The 19,190-nt window shown below is 32.5% G+C and overlaps 1 protein-coding gene across 7 annotated transcripts in view; it reads left to right on the top strand.

The window, feature by feature from the left end:
• The window catches only part of LOC106880239 (calpain-A), a 62,703-nt gene extending 45,347 nt beyond the window's left edge, over nt 1-17,356 (top strand). The window contains exons 18-20 of one of the 7 annotated variants that reach the window (XR_008265187.1): nt 5,089-5,219; nt 5,584-5,620; nt 17,039-17,354. Coding sequence is in view for 1 of the 7 variants with exons in the window: in XM_014930105.2 (XP_014785591.1) it covers nt 5,089-5,112 (24 nt within the window). In the remaining 6 variants the exon portion in view is untranslated. Of the gene's footprint in view, nt 1-5,088; nt 6,434-17,038 lie in introns of those variants that run through there. The other 6 variants (XR_008265185.1, XR_008265183.1, XR_008265186.1 and 3 more) reach the window with 6 other exon arrangements.
• The last annotated feature ends 1,834 nt before the right edge of the window (nt 17,357-19,190 follow it).

Raw genomic sequence — 19,190 nt, 5'->3', positions numbered from 1 at the left:
TTACTCTTCTGACAAAACTTTCTTGAATAATTGTTCTGAATTATTGACACTATATTGCATAATGGTTGGTCATTATTGTCATTATTGTCATTATTTTTATTAAGGCAGAATCATTAGTGCACTGGACGAAATGCCTAGTAGTATTTAGCCTGTTGCTACATTCTGAGTTCAAATTCCGCCAAGGTCGACTTTGCTTTCCAACTTTTCAGAGTCAATAAAATAAGTACTAGTTAAACACTAGTGTCCATGTAATCAACTCATCCCCTCTCGCAAAGTTGCTGCCATTGTAGCAAAATTTGAAACCATTCTTATTTTATTATTATTATTGTTATTATTATTATTGAGTGAGAGAGCAGCGCATGCCATCAAAGAGACAAGCGGGGGCCCTATTAGAATTTTCTTCAGGTTGAGTAGCTCATCCCACTCAAAAGGTCCTTGAACGAGGGTTGTTTAAGGGTGATGAACAAAACACCCATGTTTCCAGAGTTAAATTATTCAAACACCAAGGAATTCCTCTCAACACCTGGCTATAATGCTTCCCCACTACTCCTGCTCATGATCAGAGATGCACATATCGTCAGCCACTAACGAACATGCTCACTTGGTGAAGGTCAATCAACTGACAAGCAAATCTGTGGTTTTGAGCAAAATATTTACTGTAGCCCATCTTTTTATACCAAGACATGATAACACTTCCAATCAGTTAAGATTAGAAGTCATGAGAGCCACTTCTTGGTACTACATCAGGGCATACTATTATTATTCTTTTATTCTTTCACTTGTTTCAGTCATTTGACTGTGTCCATGCTGGAGCACCACCTTTTAATCGAAGAAATTGACCTCTGGACTTATTCTTTGTAAGCCTGGTGCTTATTCTTACGGTTTCATCTGCCGAACCGCTAAGTTATGGAGACGTAAACACACCAACATCGGTTGTCAAATGATGGTGACAGATGGGGGGAGGCAAACACAGACACAACATACACACACACATAAATATATACTTATATATACAAGGTTGGCCAAAAGTCATCTGACAGTAAATCAAAGCCATTTAATTGCAAGATTTATTTATGTTTAACAACTGAATGAATTTAATAGAAGCATCTAGATATGAAACATCATGAAAATTGTTCAAACTGAAGTCCTTGAACGACTTCATAATTGGAATGAATAAATAAAATTGAATATTATGTATTTATTGAATTTTGATTTACTTTTGGGTGACATTTGACCAACCCTGTGTATATACAGCACAGGAGTGGCTGTGTGGTAAGAAGCTTGCTTCCCAATCACATGGTTCCAGGTTCAGTCCCAGTGTGTGGCACCTTGGGGCAAGTGTCTTCTACTATAGCCTCAGGCTGTCCAAAGCCTTGTAAGTGGATTTGGTAGATGCAAACTGAAAGAAGCCCATCATATATATGTGTGTGTATATATATATATATATATACGCATATGTGTCTGTGTTTGTGCCCCTGCTATTGCTTGACACCAATGTTGGTGTGTTTACATCCCTGTATTTTAGCGGTTCAGCAAAAGAGATAGTAGAATAAGCACTAGGCTTTCAAAGAATAAGTCCCGGGATCGATTTGTTCGACTAAAGGTGGTGCTCCAGCATGGCTGCAGTCAAATGACTAAAACAAATGAAAGAATATAAATACACACACACACACACACACACACACACACACACACACACACATTATACACACATATATGATGGACTTATTTCAGTTTCCGTCTACCAAATCCACTGACAAGACTTTGGTCGGCCTGAGGCTATAGTAGAAGAAACTTGCCCAAGGTGTCATGCAGCGGAACTGAATCCAGAACCATGTGGTTGGGAAGCAAGCTTCTAACCACACAGCCAATTATCATTATTATTATTTTTATTAGCAGTGGGTTGGCAGAATTGTTAAGAATTTTAAACTAAATGTATTGTGGCATTTGTTCTGACTTTTTAATTTCTTAATTCAAATCTTTCTGGTGTCAACTTTACTCTTCATCCTTTGGTGGTTTATAAATGATACCAGTTAAATCCTGGGGTTGAGTTAGTTGACTGTCTTACTCTTCTCAAAATTTTTAGCCATATGCATAAATGAGAAACCATTATTATTATTATTATAATAAAACTGAAATAATAATGTAAAAGCATTGTGTAATTTGATATTTTGAATAGAAAGAGTAAAAAGACATCTGCTGGATAATTTATTGGAAACAAATATATCCACAAAATGTTATTTCAAAGTAAAATTTAGAATTCATGTGAAATATAATGCATTAAGAAATTCCTTCAGAATCTCACCTCAGAGATTAATCCATTTGTGCCATCCTTCTACGATGGGCTAAAACTTCCTTACATAGGTGGTTGATCATCATCATCATCATCATCATTATTAGCATTTGGGAAAATGCTTTGTGGTATTCTTCAGGCTCCTTATGTTCTGAGTTCAAATCTCAGAGGACATCTTTGCCTTTTATGTTTCTGGGGTTGATAAAGTACCAGTCTAGTACCGGAGTTGATGGTATTGACTGACCCTCTTCTTTTAGAAATTACTGACCTTGTGCCTACATTTAATACCATTATTATAAAGGGCAGTGAACAGGCAGAATAATTAGAGTGCTGGTAAAAAATACCTTGCAGCATTTGCTCTGGCCATGTAGGTTTTGTGTTCAAATCTCAATGAGGTATGAGGTCAACTTTGCCTTAGAACCTTTTGTGGAGGTTGATAAAATAAAGTACCAATCAAGTTCTGCATTGAAATCATTATTATTATTATTATTATTATTAGCAACTTTGCTGTTCATCCTTTCGGGGTCAATAAATTAAGTACCAGTGGAGTACTGGGGTCAATGTAATCACTTAGTCCCCTCCCCACAAATTTCAGGCCTTGTGCTTTAGTAGAAAGGATTATTATTATTATTATTATTATTATTATTATGGCGAGCTAGCAGAATTGTTAGCATGCCAGAAAAATGCATTGTGGCATTTTGTCTGTCTGAAGTTGAGAATACCTTTCATCCTTTCAAGGTCAATGAAATAAGTACCAGTTGAGCACTGGGGTCCCTGTAGTCGACTTTCCCTCTCCCTCAAAATTCCAGACTTTATGCCTATAGTAGAAATGATTTATATTATTATTGATATGCTGGTAGAGTGTCAAAACAAGGAAGACACCAACTAAATCCCTTTATTACAGGTTAGATGTGTCATTGATATTTTTGTTAGGCTGGTTTTGACGGTATTTTTCCCATATTAAAACCATTTTCTATTTGAAGTTTTTGAGGAAATCTTTTATTTATACATAGCCATTACAACGATTACAATAGTTATTTACCAGAAGCTGGATTGCTGATTACTTGCGGTGGATTATGTATGTATATTGGCTAAGAATTAGATAGCTTATCTTTGTGTTAGTGAGAGGTAGGAATTAAGAATGTCAGTGCTCAGAGAAATGCATTATAGATGAAGTCATTCTTTTTAACCCAAGGTCAAGCAGTGACTAAGGATCCTGTTTACCTGTCTTTTGTGGGACTTCTCTCAATTTCTGCACTGATTGTTGCACACTTATATTTATGACCTTATTTTGGCAGGAAGCTCATGGAAAATTCCATTGGTCTTATAATTACAACTGAAATACTTTTGATCAGAATCCAGGGCAAGTCACCTGATATGCTGGGGCCTGTTTCTCATCACTGAGCTAACAGTTTTAAATCTAATCCCCACTATACACTCCTCTTTGTTTTAAGATCAGATCCTGTCATAGTCACTTTTGACATTCATGACCCCCATGGTTCATGGTTTATAAAATGGTAGCATATTGAATTGGTCAAGTTGTTAGTGTCAGACTACCTTATGGTATTTGTTAGAGTTCTTTGCACTCTCACTTCAAATGCTGCTGTAATAAACTTTGCTTTACATTCATTCAGGGTTGATAAATATAGTACCAGTTAAGCACTGGAGTCAATTCTTCTTTCTTTCACCCTCTCAGAACTGGCTGTAGCCAACAAAAACACTCCAGAAAAAGCAATGGGTAATCAGTCTTTGTGCTGTCTTACTACAAAAATTCTGTGACAAACATGGTATTCATTAGCTTGATGGTGCAAGGGAGGAAGTGTTAAACAAAGTAAGTACTATTACTGTAAAGTGGATGGTGATAGGAATGGCATCCAGCCTGTAAAACATTGCCAAACTCCTAATCAATGATTTACATTGGAAGTAAGTGACTGGATGCTGTGTTGAAGAGGATTCATTCATTCAACCCATTCAAGCTTGGAAAAACAGTCTTAAAATGACAATGTTGACTCTATTTATTGTGGTTGTTGGGATCAACTAACCCCACCAATCCCCTTTCCCTATAATTTTGTGTAAATATGAGAAATTATTTTCCTTAATTATTAAGAAAGTGTAAAATAGTTAACTCTATTCATGAGGTTTATATGAGATAAATATTGGTTAACTGACATTAGTCTTATAGACTGTGATGTGATGGAAAGCTCTAAGCAAACCTAGACTATAACTTGGTTTCCATATCCAGTCAAAATTATGACATTTGGTCAACTGGATTTGTTATGAAGGTTATGAACATAACTCGCATTGTGCTGCTACTTTGGTCTAAATAATTAATTTGATTACCAAATCCCTATTAAAACACACTGCCTTTATTTCAATTAATTTCCGTGATAGTGAAGAATTTAGTAGAATAACTTTATCATTATTAAACTGGATTTTGGAATGTAAATTAATATGAAATTTTTATGGAAGGTTTTAATTTAGATCACTTTAAGAGAGGAAGTTTGTATTTTAGATACTTGGGCAATTTGGTATCAGAAGGGTTAACTTGTGTGAAACAAAAAAGAAACATTATTTGTTTTTCCTTTCTCAAATAGATTCATTGTTTCAGATTCATAGGAGAAAGAAAGAAATATGATTGTATAGCATTAATGCCTTTCACTAACATATTTTCAGTGTAAGTGAATTGGTTTAAAATAATGACAATTAGGAACAGAAACTGTTTTGGTTATTGTGTGTGTGTGAGAGAGTTGTATTATTTTCTTTTAAATTACTTTTACCCTTTCTCTTAATTTCAGTGGCTGGAAAAAGTTCTTCTGTGATGGCTGATTGAAGAACTAACATTGGAGAGTTTTGTTTGAAGAAGACACTGAAAGAAGTTCTTTCTTAGATTCTATTTTAATATCTTTTAACACAACAAAGATATTAGGTGCTAATAACTATTGTAAGTTCTTGTAGAAAGGAGAGAAAATGGAAAAAATATATATTTATCTCATATATATATATATCAATATATTTTTATCACAGAAATGTTATCATGTTTTCTATAGGGTTATTGGAATTTAGAAATTCAATACCCAATTATAAATTTACAAACATATTTTTATTGTAGAATATTTACACACAAATATTTATTTTTAATTCAACTTAGGTAACATTCTTTGTTTTTAATTTATTTTAAAATGTCAATTTTGTGTGTGTGTTTGTGTTGTAAAAAAATGTTTTCTTGCAAATTGTCCATTCTTGATGTCTTTGTGCCTCAAAATAATTTAGATTTCCTTGCTCTGACTCAGTTGCTGCCAGCACAGAATGAAGAACACAATACTAGCTGTAAGTGTTATGAAAATGTATGTAAAAACCATCAAAATATTTAGATATAGCTCTGTGTGTTTGTTTATATGACTGTGTATCTAACAAATTATTCTTTCAGTTTCTTTTTTGCTGAACATAAAAGTATGCTTGTTCTACTAAAGTAATGTTACTGTTAGCCCAGACTGTTATTTCTCAAGATGGGCTACAAAGGGAAGAACAAGCATTCATACACATTTGCGCCACCACCCACATTTATACATCAAACCCCTGACCTACTTTACTCTACAAAAGGAGAGTTCAGCAAGGAGCAAATAACAAGAAGCATTTTGCACAATTTTAATTTAACAACAAAGTTTATTTGTTATTGCATTTATTAAAAACTGTGGTAACTTTAACTCATTAAACAAAAGATAAATATCTGTGGTAATTTAAAGAAAATAGCAAAAAGAATTGTGACAAGCAAAAAAGTTAAACAAGTCATTTTACTTGAATTTAAAGAGTATTGTAAAATCTGTTGATTACAAAATTAAGAATTGAATTTGTTATTGCTTTGGTTTGAGTACAGTTCTTGATTCAAAAGATTCTTCATTGTGTAAAATTCTAAAAAAACGCCAGTAAATTTACAAAGTAAAATTCCTGTTATCTGCTGAACTCTCCTTAATTGGAGGTGGAAAAATGGGTCAGAGTTTTGATGTATAAAAGAGAGTGGTGGTGTGACATTGCATGAGCACTGAGAACCATGCAAACTAAATAATAACTACACAACATAGCATAGTAAAGCAAAATATAAAATATAAAAAATTATTAAAAAAGTATTGGTTATTGATAAAATTACAGTTCTTATGTTGTTTTTCACATCACATTATACTTTCAACATTTTGATTTTAATGAAGTATAAATAACTCTTCCTTTTTACACAAAGTGCCTTACACCTAACATTTTATCTATGTGTATATGTTTTATATATTTGAATAGAAAGTTCTATTTTTATAAATTTTGAAAATAAAAGCCAAATATCAGTATATGAGGTTTACTGGTTTGGGTCAAATGATTTCCCTAAATTTCTAAAAGCCCAAGAACAAAGCAACAAAGTAAATAAAAAAACCGCCATAGAAATATATTCATGAAAATTAATAATTAAATAGTTAGTTTCTTTTATTAGATGACCTGTGAAAGTGTCCTTTAACCTCATGAGTTTTGTCAAGAAGAGATGGAGGAGAGAGGGGGATTACTTGGTCATATTATTAATTTCACATTAATCAGTTAATTATTTAACTGATCGTTAACTGATTAATGATCAATTAAACTGGGATTAACAATCAGTTTAAATTGTTGTGGGTTAGTCGCTCTAGCTAAAAGCAAGATTGGAAAAGATGTTGTTATGCTATTTAACTCAAAATTTACTCAATAAAGGTACCAAGAACACATTGAGTTATTCAATTCAGTTTTAGATGTCTTTTTTTGCCCAGATACCTAGGGTTACATTATCCAGTGTGTGTCTTTCTTTTTAAGATAGTGGAGAGTAATTTGAGGGAAATATAGTTGCTATTACTAGTTGGTCAAACAGCTAGATAGAAATTCCCTTGTTGGCTTACAGAATGTTGGAAATGCAGTGGTATTTAGTACAACTTGATTCCAAGCTGAACATATTGAAAAAATGTTTTTACAAAAGACATTAGCTCTGCATAAGCTCATTGATAAAATTAAAGATTTTTAGTTTAAAAAAAAAATCAAAGATAATTATTTTGAATAAATTACACATAATAAATTGATATTGATTTCTTTTGTAGACACAAGGTTTTTTGATTAGTAAAGTTCTGTGACATACTTTCTCGAGAGTAATAACAAAATTTGTAAAGTAAAATAGTTATGTGGGAATCAAAAGAGGATTACAGTCTCAAATTGTTGCTTGTTTAACCTATACTCCAAAACTCACTTGTACACTCTTATCTTATTTAAGTTGATTGGGCATATGGATTGTTAAACAATAACAATGTAACTCATTAGTAAAAACAAATGAATCATGTCAGTCGAGAGGAAAAATGTGTTTTGTACAGAAACTCCACCCATCAAATAAATGATTTGATGAATATATTTATTGTAAGTATATTATCTAATTGAAATTGCTCACAACCTGTTAGGAATGTCTGTCACTCTTAGCTTGATTAATTCATCATGCTGAATTGTCACAGCTTACTTTGGGCTTTAGTACCAGCAGCAACCTCATATAACTAATGAAACAAAATGGGGACAATAGACGATACCACCACCACCACCAGGTCTACTAAGAGTACTTTATTTTTGTACTATTGTTACTGTTATTTTTCTCAAACATGTTAACTGTTTGTTTTTGAATATTATTAAGGTATTTTGCACTATTTATAAAGAAAGTATACTGTTAATGAAACATTTTATAAGACAATATTATTTATATGACAACATTTAAATTTATAAATATTCTGTACAGCCTGCTTCCCTATGCCTGGTATGCTACTGTTTTCATGTTTTTGTCTCAACATGAATTTGGAAATTATATTTCTTTTATTCTTTTAATATCTGGAATTGCTTCCAAGCTTTCCTTCATTTTAGGAAGGCCTTGTAAGGTAAAAACAAATTTTTATTACATTTTTTTTTTTCCTGATGGAATATGAAGAAATCCTTTACAAGTGAGTGATGCCAATTATTCATACTCTTAAAGTAGCTTTCAAATGGATCGATTTCTTCCTGTAGAATCTTACTATACCAGCAAAGAATTGTCAAGAAAATATTTTACTTGGTAGGTCTAAGGAGCTAGTACCAAGCTCCTGGTGAGGCCAAGGCTGCAACCCAACTTTATATCCTCTTAGATGCCATTCCATTGCACTTATGCTTTATTGTCTTCAAAGAAGGCAAGATCTGTCATTTTCATTGCTAAGTTTACAGTCATTTACAGCTATAATTAAAAAGATTCCATAAGGCTGGTGCCTTTTCCTGATTTTTCTTCAGTGTTTAGTAGATGAAAGATGAATCTCTTAATATAAGCCCTTGAACTATTACAAGTGGTTTTTCCTACTGAAAGAATTGAACCCAGTACTACAAGCCAACATAGTACTGTCATTACTCACATCTGTGCTCTTAGTAAAGTAAATGCTACTTATATCTAGGTGGAGTTTGCTGTTGCAAGTTAAATTGTTGTAAATCCAGATCAAATAGGCTTATGATAAGAGGTAATCCAGCCGTAACCATTCCATCTTATTCCTATGTACAGTGAACCCAGAACCACATTATCCAACATTTTTCAAGATGGTTAGATGTGACTTGAGCAAAACTTGTGGCGATTTCTAGGAGGCCAAGCAACTACAAGAGGTTCCTTCATTAGCTTGAATGCTGGTGATCCTCCCTGCTGGTTGTCCAATATTTTATCAGCTGGACCATTTACACCCTCATTAAAAATATCACTAAATTAATTTGTCTAGAATCATATTTGCTATTAAAAAAGAAGTTATTTCAGTTAAATCAGTTAAAATGTAGAGTGAGGGCCCCTCAGAGCTCCAGGCCTTTGGGCAGTGCTAATTGACCGACGGCTCAGTCCACTCCTGCCATCCATCATGAGAAAAGTTCTGGGATAGATTTTTGTTTCCAGTCTTAAAGATTTGAATTTCTCATAACTTTTCTCACTTGAGTTCAAAGCTATAGATTTACAGAAGAGAGTAGATTGGATGTTGTGATTTGTATGCCTTTCTCAAAAATACAAATTTTATACAAGTGTTGCGATTTTAGTAGAGAATGAAGCCACAGCATGGGCTTGGCTCAGAAGAGGCTTCTTTCTTAATTTGCAAACTTGAATATAACTTTTAACAAAGCTCAAATTTCTGTTCTTTTTACATATTCTATGACTACCCCACAATATTTTAAACTCTTTTACTACATTTTCAGTTAGAATAGTCATCATACTGATGACTGTAGATGTGCAATGAAGGTGTTAATACATTGTCATAACTGTTAGTGACAGCTGCCAATTCTTGTTTTCTAAAACATAGAATTAATGTGTGTGTGAGAGAGAGTATATTCATTGCTGCCAGCAGCGTTAATCCATTAACAACGGGATTTACAGTTAGAATGATTCCATAGTTTATCCATTATATGGTGCTTCCAATTTCTATAGATTTGAAAAAGCTGCAATTAGAATTAGTCATTATATTGTAGCTTTAATGTAGCATTGCTAACCAGTGTAGTATTGGAAGCATTAATTCACTGACAATAGGACTTCTAATTAGAATAGCTACTTATTGTAACCATTAAATAGGCAGCATACTGGTGTTTATGGTGTTACAGAATTGAAAGGGTGAATTCAGTGGAAGCAGGATTGACAATAAGAATATTTCTATGTGGCTGAGAGTAAAATGTCCAAAATGCTATCAATCCTAACCAAATCCTTCAAAATGTTGTCTTTGATGAGTGTAATTTCTTTTTTATCTCTTATTATTAGAACATTTTTTAATCTTTATTTTTACCCATAAAGGAATGGATTCATGTTGTAGAGGATATTGTCTGAATTTTATCTAAAAAAAAAAAAAAATTCTAAAATCATAAATTTTGAGATATATATAAAATGTTAGGTATTCTTGCAATATTCTTACTATACACATTTTTGTAAATATATTTCATTCACATATTTATTCATATACTTATTCACACATATACACTTACATACTTACATATATGCTCCTTCACATCATTTATTAACATCTTCCAAACATCTATTAACTCACACAGACACATATACACACTCACACACGCAAGTACTCCTCCATTCCTCACCATGTCATAGGGGGTTGTAATAAAACTGAAAAATCATACAGAGCCAGTATAAATAGTAAATGTAACAGGCCATTAACCAAAGGTTTCATGTTCAAGTGCTACTTGATGCTTACTTTTTTTTTCTTTTTTTTTTTTTTGCATTTAGTTCTTGTTTGTCTCTATACAAATAAAAAGGCAGTGAAGTGCCAGAAATAATAGACTTGGACAAAATGTCATGGTATTTAGTTCCTTCTCTTTCTACGTTTTGAGTTCAAATCTTGCTGGGATTAACTTAACCCTTTAGGATTCAACCCTGCTATGTCTTTGGTGAGGAAAGAATTCTCAGAAAATTTACAAGTTTTGCAAGAAGACCAAAATTAATTTTTTTTTTTTTTCTAATTTATCCATTTGCTGTGAGAAAAAGCATTTTTGTTTTCTGTAGTGTTTTAAATTATTTCTAGAAATATCTTATTCACCATAATTATATATATTGTTTTCAGTTTAAACAAATTCTTTTGAATGTTAAAATAGTTTGATATTTTCAGTTCTACTCACATCACCTTTTTCATTTCAATTTCTTACACTTTCTTTCAGTTGGTCTATTCCTCAAGCATCTTCAGGTGTGCTATTCCTACATATGTATACTTAGACTGGATTTTAAACTCGACAGCCTTTATTTTAATCACTAAGATTATGGCTGGATATATTTAAACTTTGTGACGAAAATAACCTGAAGACCCTTGAGAATACACTAAACAGAATGTAATGTAGATAGTAAAGACATGAGAAATGAGATTTAGAGTTTGTAAATGTCATTCTATTTTAACCACAGTTCATCTCAGAACTATCGATGTGAAATAACATTGAATATATTATTTAAGAATGAAATATTTTGCAGTTGTTTTCATGTTTTTTTTGAAGAAATACCTATTTATTGTTTGATTTTGATATTGTTTTCTAACTAATTTAGTTACTAACAAATCTGCATGGGTATGCAAGTATTTATAAGTCTGATAATACTGAAGATATATTTTTACATTTTAATTTTTTTTAAAGATTCAAGTAAAGAAAGATCAAACACAAGTGTCACTTGTTTCCTTTTATACCTTCCAAAACTTAAAAAATCTATTTTTAACTTATGTATGAATTTTTTTTTTTTTTTCAACCAAAACTTGTATCTCTGAAACACACCTTGTCTTATGTGTCAATAAATCAAATGAAAATTTACATTTTTTCCACTCCTAAAAACAACTACTTATATAAGATGGTGTGTCTTACACTACAGCATGTCTTATACAATGAAAAATAGAATATGCCACTATATTCTTTATTTTCCTACTTCTAAAAGAAATGAATGACAGTCTGTTTAGATCAGAAACATAGCTAATCACTAAAAAATAACAAAAAGTTTATCATCTGTTTATCTTCTCTTTCAAACGTAAACAGCATTTAACCTTTTGGCATTTAAACCCATCATATTCAACCAAAATATTTTGTTTTACGTTCAAACTAGCCAAATCCAGCCTCTCACACCTATCTTACAATGTCATTCTAAAAATAAGCATCACATCACCAAAAGCTCAAAGGTGAGATAATGCATAATTAATTAAAAACAGTTTGATTAAATAAGCATTATATTTGATAGAGTAAGCTGAATATGAAAGGGTTTAAAAAAAAACATTTCTATTTCTACTATTTAAGGACACTGGTTATGGATCTTTTTAAGAAGTCACTGTTAATTTATGTTATGTATTGATGAGGCAAGTAATGATCATATCCTGTGACTTCATTGTTATTTGGGTTAAAAATGTTATTGCTTGAATGCATTTAACAGGTCAATGCACAGGTTTTCAAGTTTCAATAGCGGTGTGTATGGGTATGTTAGTAAAGTTTTTAATATTCAAGAAAACATTTTAATAAATGCTATTTTTATAATTAATAAAATGCTTAATTAGAATTGAATCAGTATTTTACATTACTTTTCTTTTGGATTTCATAATGTTTAGGAAAATTTATTAAAGCATTTTCATTGCTTCCCAACAACATGGTTTTAGGTTCAGTCCCATTGCATGGCACCGTGGGCAAGTGTCTTCTACTGTAGCCTCAGGCCGACCAAAGTTTTGTGAGTGGATTTGGTAGACAGAAACTGGAAGAAGTCCATCATATGTATGTATGTATATATATATATATATATATATATATATATATATAGATAGATATGTGTGTCTTTGAGTTTGTCCTACCACCACCACTTAACAACTAGTGTTGCTGTGTTTATATCCCTGTAACTTAGCAGTTCAGCCAAAAGAGCCCAATAGGATAAATACCAGGCTTTAAAAAAAAACTGTCCTGGGGTTGATTCGTTTGGCTAAAACCCTTCAAGGTGGTGTCCAAGCATGGCCACAGTCAAATGACTGAAACAAGTATACAATGCCTTAACCCTTTAGCACTCACATTATTCTGTCAAAAGTAATGTTTATTTATTCACTTTGTCTTGAATTAATTATGCATTATCTTGTATCTTTGAGATATTGATGAGGTAACTGTTAATGTTTAGAATGATATTGTAGGATTGATGTGAAAGCCCACATCTGGCTAGTTTGAACATAAAGCAGGTAGAATATTTTGGCTAGATACGGCCTGTTTAAATGCTAGAGTTAACATCAAAGTATCATTGTTTGATTCAATGGTTTTGAGAAAATAGTTAAAACCTTCCATCAAAATTTTATATTATCTGTAACTTGTTTCAGTTGAATCGACCCCAGTACTTATTTTTAAGCCTAGTATTTATTCTATCAGTCTTCTTTGCCAAACCACTAAGTCACGGACATAGATAAACCAGCATTAGTTGTCAAGTAGTGGTGATGGGGGACAAACATAAACACAAAGGCATGCATATATATGACTGGCTTCTTTCAGTTTCTGCCTACCAAATCCACTAACAAGGCTCTGGTTTGCCCAGATCTTTAGTAGAAGACACTTGTCCAAGATGCAACACAGTGGGACTGAGCTCAGAACCATGTGGTTGAGAAACGTACCTTACTACACAGCCACACCTGCACCTATAATGTTCTAATTTTATCTTATGTTCCAAATACTTATTTAATAACAACAAAGTTCTGAACTTGATTATGACTAAATTCTTCATTATTTTCTAAATTAATTGAAATAAAAGGAGTATATTTCAACAAATATGGTAACAAAAAAAAAAAGCCGTAAGAAATTCAAGTTAAAAGTTAATTATCTTTCAACATCTTTATAAGCATTCTAATAATTTTTAAGAACAATTAAAGTAATACTGTCATCATCATCATCATCATCATTTAACATCCATTTTCCATGTTGGCATGAGTTGGACAGCTTGACAGGAGCTGGTAAGGCCAGGGGTCACACCAGGTTCCATAGTCTGTTTTGGTCTGATTTCTACAGTTAGATGCTCTTTCTAACAGTAACCACTTTACAGAGTATACTGGATGCTTTTTATGTGGTACCAGCACCAGCACTGTTTATGTGATTTTAGGATATGAATTCTGTTGTAGAGAATGGGTTTTCTTGACTACAGTAATATATATATATATATAGTTTTAGGGAAAATAACCAAGTTTCAAGAACTCATCGATGAAAATTGGTTTAATTGAGTTTTTACCTGTAATTTTGGATTTTGTCCCTAATATTATTATAATTATATATATATATATATATATATCCCAGTCCTTTGTCATCTCTGTGAGGTTCAGCATTTTGAGATTAGCCTTTGATACTTCATCTTATATCTTCCTTGGTCTCTCTTTTTCACAACTTCCATCCACTTTAAGTGATCAGCACTTCTTTATGCAATTGTCCTCATCCATCCACACCACATGACCAAACCAAAGAATTGTGAAAATGCATAATGTTGAGAGAAACATTGTTTCATTTAAGCTATTAAAAACAGGATTACCTAATGTATCATACTTGAATTTACACTCCTCCATAAACTAATTGCTAACACTGTTTCCACTGTGTGCATATGCACATTTTGCAACCGATACACAAAAGGCATTAATGTGTGCGTGAAATGTTAATTACTTAAAATAACAAACTAATTAATAATTATTATATAGTGTAGGGAAACACTGGAAAAACAATTTTCACAAAATTTTTGCACTCATTGGCTTCTAAAATTAGAGGAAGCATTAAATGCTGACACAGAAACTATTTCCAGTTTCTTTGATTTCCTGATATTTTTCTATTGTGCTAATAACTAATTTATCATTATTTTATTTTTATCAGTATAAGTTTCTTGTAATTTCATTTAAGTCTTTCAATTAACTAGTAATATCCAAAGTATTTCATCTCTGCCACATTTGAAAATAGTGAAGTCACAAACTTTTTGTTTTACATATCTCGTTTCACCCCTTTTAATCACACCCACCCTTATACAATGTAGGATACCCAATTATCTTCTCCACAAACAGGAACAGTCCTGTCCCTTTTATCATACTTTAACCCAATACCTCCCATAATTCTATTAACTGGAATCTTTTTTATGAAACTTTGATTTCTAGCATAAAACAGCCTTAGAAACATGCTCGAATGATCAAAATAACATTTCAAAATAACATTTTAAATAGAAATAAGCGAGATATTGGGTGGAAAATTAGCAAATCTCATTTGAATATCAGAGAAAAATACCAAGTAGATATAGCAAAAAGGCTAGATATGTGTAAATATTGACAGATAATTACGAAATTTGTAATTTTTAAGTGATCTCATATGAGATCACTGGTAGGTAATGGGTTAACCTTTCAACATCTTGCATAAAGCCATTTGTCTCTCTATTATACTCTCTCTCTCACTTGTGAGGGCTCTTTAGTACTGCAAGTTACATAGTAACTTCATTTATGCTGGTGCCACAAAAAGGAACCCTGTGCACTCTGTAAGGTAATTGGTATAAGGAAGGGTATCCAGCTGTAGAAATATACCAAAACTTAGACACTGGAGCAAGACATTGGATCCCTGTCAAACTGTTCACCTATGCCAGCATGACAAGTTGATGTAAAACGATGGTGATAATGATGTCTTCACTTTAATTCCTAAAAATTGATTTTTGTTTTTATTATCCTGCCCAGGCCCTGTGCTAACCACTTCAACTAGTTTTTCCTTTCCCTTTTTTTTTTTTTTTTTTTTTTTTTTTTTAATTCCTTCTTGTTTGTATCTTTCCTCCAAATATTGGCTTGTAACAGTTTGAGCAGGACATTAATGATATCTATCTCACTAGTTTCAGAAGGACTGTGGTAGCGAAAGATACTATTCCTTCCTCCAAACCCACCTACTAAAAATGAAAAGAATTCACCCACTGTTAGTAATAAATGTATTAAAGGCATTATGAAACTGTGTATTAACACACTTTCTCCTGGATACATTGCTTGCCCACCATTTGTCAATCAAACTGTTTTTTGGTAATGAGATGTGCCATGTCATGATACCTATTTTATAGCTAGTTGGACTAAATCTTTAGGAATTAGGTATTTATTGCCATGGGAGCGCCATAGCAACACTGATAAAATATGGGTCAACAATCACTACCATAAGGCAGCAACACAATAGCTGAGCCAGCTGTGACTATAACAAATCCAACTTATTTGTATTACTGAGACTGGGATTGATTGAAATTATTTTACTATTTATAAACACAAAACTGTTGCACAGATTCATTAAACAAATTCTCGTAAATTATATTAATTAATCAAAATGCTGTACCTAGTTAATAATTAGCTGTCTTTTTCGGAAAAATGAAGACAGTAAATGATTTCTCTCCGCTCGTGGAAAACTCCAATGATTAATATTGATAAATGGACAATGAAAATAATGAGTTTCACTCACGTGTATTTATCATTGTATCATGCTAAATTTTTCATTAATTAAACAATGGTCAAGATTATGTTCCACTGTCACGTGTTATGACTGTCACAATTTCTCATTTTCTTAAATAAATTTGAGGTTTCATGTCTTTCTACCTATTTCTCTAAAATATATGTGTGTGTAGATATGTGTTTTTGTGAACATTTTAGAAATTTTTAAATTCTTAACAGTGCTCAAAGCTAAATGTAAACAAAATAATTAATTTGTAACAATTTTGGTTCTAAATAAAGCAGATGAATATTTTTCTTGTAAGACATTAATCGGTCTTTCCTTGTTTAAATAAAAATGTAGATAGATCTATATAACTTTTAAATAGAGTAATATTTTTTCTAAAATGTGCTGCTGTTTATTGATCAACAAAACTGCTTGCATTGTCATGCAATATTTCAACCAAATGACCTCAGCAAAAGATATTTCATTACATACAAATGATTTCAATGTCATTGACAAAGCATCTTTATTTTTAACTTATTGTATGTGTGTGAAAGAGATATTGTGTGAGAAGCCATTGATCATAGAGGTACTACCTGAAACTTTTAGTTGTGTATTTTGAGAGCAAGTTATCTTTGTGGAAGAAGTTATAACTCTATTGGAGGCTTTATGCAAAGAGTTGAAGTATTTCAGGTTTGATGGACTCTCACCAGGATTTCAGAGTACGAGCACCCAGTTGTTTGACCAACTAAAAAAGCTCATCACTGAATTAGCATGTAAAGTGATTTAATCTTTTGCTAATACCCAGCCATCTCATTTCAGACTGAATCCTACTGATGGCATAATGAGCAAGTGTCTTCTACTATAATCCTGGGCCAACTAAAGCCTCATGATTGAATTTTGTAGATCAAAATTGAAAGAAGCCATTTGCACTGAAGATCACATGCTGTTACTTGACCATGGTGTTATCTAATATCCAGTGTGAAACCAATTGGTAAGAATGGCTGAAATGGATCTTTAATACTGTATACTTTGATTAATAAATACATAGATATATATATATGTGTGTACCTGTGTTTGTTTATATCATCATCATCATTTTAACGTCCATTTTTCCATGCTTGTATAGGTTGGGGGTTTTACGAGGCAGATTTTCTACAGCTGGATACTGTTTCTGTCTCCAATCCTCATCTGTTTCGCAAAACATGTTCTCACAAAATATGGGAAATGAATGTCACTGCTCTAATGATTGTGGCAATTTTATAACTTTCACGCGATGTCAAGACAAGGAGACATACAGATTCACACTCGCTCAGACACACACACATGCATATATGATGGACTTCTTTCAGTTTCTGTTTACCAATTCCACTTACAAGGTTTTGGTCAGCCTGGGACTATAGTAGAAGACACTTTCACAGTGGGACTGGACCTGGTACCATGAGGTTGGGAAGCAAACTTATTACTACACAGCCAAGTCTGCACCTGTATACATATAAATTCATATTCATTTATAACCATTCCTCTCACACTAACTACCACTATACAACTGCTATGACTATTATAATGACAAAAATAGTGTCAAGTTGTACTTAGTATTTTGACTATTACAAGTAAAATCAATATTGTTTTGACTGAATTTTAATTTCTCAAATTCTCATAGATTTAAAATAATAAAAACCCCTTAGAGATGAAAAGCAAAGTGGAGTTCAGCAAGATTTGAACTGAATATAGAATCAGAAGAAATACTGCAATACTTGAACGCAATATATATATGTATGTATATAGATGTAAATACACACACATGCTTATGTGTGTATACAAATGTAAACACACATACATATGTAGATGTATATATGCATTAAAATATTTATTAATTCCATCCAAGGACTATTATTGTTATTACTATATTTATCCTACATTATATCAGCATAGCTCGGTACAACCCCAAAAAACTGGTATCACTAGTTGGCATCATTAGGCTGTAGCTGGCAGAATAGGTTAGGAGCTTTTATATGCATATTCAAAACATTTCTCCAAAGCATATATATGTATATATACACACACACACATCCAGACATACACATAGGTATGTCAGCTATTCCATAATAAGGTGGCATTTAAATATTAGTATAATGTCAAGTCTTTCTTCCTATATCTAGTCACTATCTGATAACACAGATATTTCAGAGACAGTTATGATATCAAACAATTCTAGCCTAGGACAAAGACTTGTCTATTAAAATACATGTCTAGCATGCCTTTAGTCTAAAATGAGGTTTTAAAGCACCAGACAGTAGTCTTTACCCTTGACTAAACAAAGCTATATTAGATGTAGGTTAAAAGCTGTTATGACTAAGGGGTAGTGTTTTCCTGTGTATCAGCTCCTCCAGTCTTTGGGAGTAGACCTCAAGGAAAGGGAATTACTTTTGTCAAGTAGATATATATTTTTTATTGCACGACTGAATAAAAGCAGCCATTGTAATTTAAATATCACTAGAGATACCTGAGAACATTTCTGGCATTCTTTTCGTTGTTGTTGATGTTGAGTTGTAGTTGCTGTGCTGGTTGTCGTAGCTGTAGTTGTGGTGGTGGTGGCAAGCTAAGTTGGTGACAATTGCAGTTGTTATCATTTGACTTCTGATGGCCCTAGAGAAAACAGGACTGTCACTTAATCTCATACACTTTTTCAATACTTAAATTTAAAGTCTTCTAATTCAAATCATTGTTATTATTTGCCCCTCACATTAACACTTTCAAATTGTTATTGTCATTTAAAGCAGGCCAACTCTAAGTAGACCTATGATCAAATGTATTCTAGACAGGACTATCCTGTCTTTCTTAGGGTATGCATGCTGCAGTTTCTGATTTGTCCTTTTCTTAAATAAAATAATTGAGTGAGATCTGAGGGAAATTTGGCTTCCATTTTTAAGAGGTTGACCATCTACACATATTCCATCGTCTATATCCCTCT

Source organism: Octopus bimaculoides, chromosome 11 (genome assembly GCF_001194135.2).
Source record: "Octopus bimaculoides isolate UCB-OBI-ISO-001 chromosome 11, ASM119413v2, whole genome shotgun sequence".
NCBI classification, from domain to species: domain Eukaryota; kingdom Metazoa; phylum Mollusca; class Cephalopoda; order Octopoda; family Octopodidae; genus Octopus; species Octopus bimaculoides.
Note: the sequence above shows the minus strand (reverse complement) of the source record. Positions and strands in the feature narration are given on the sequence as shown.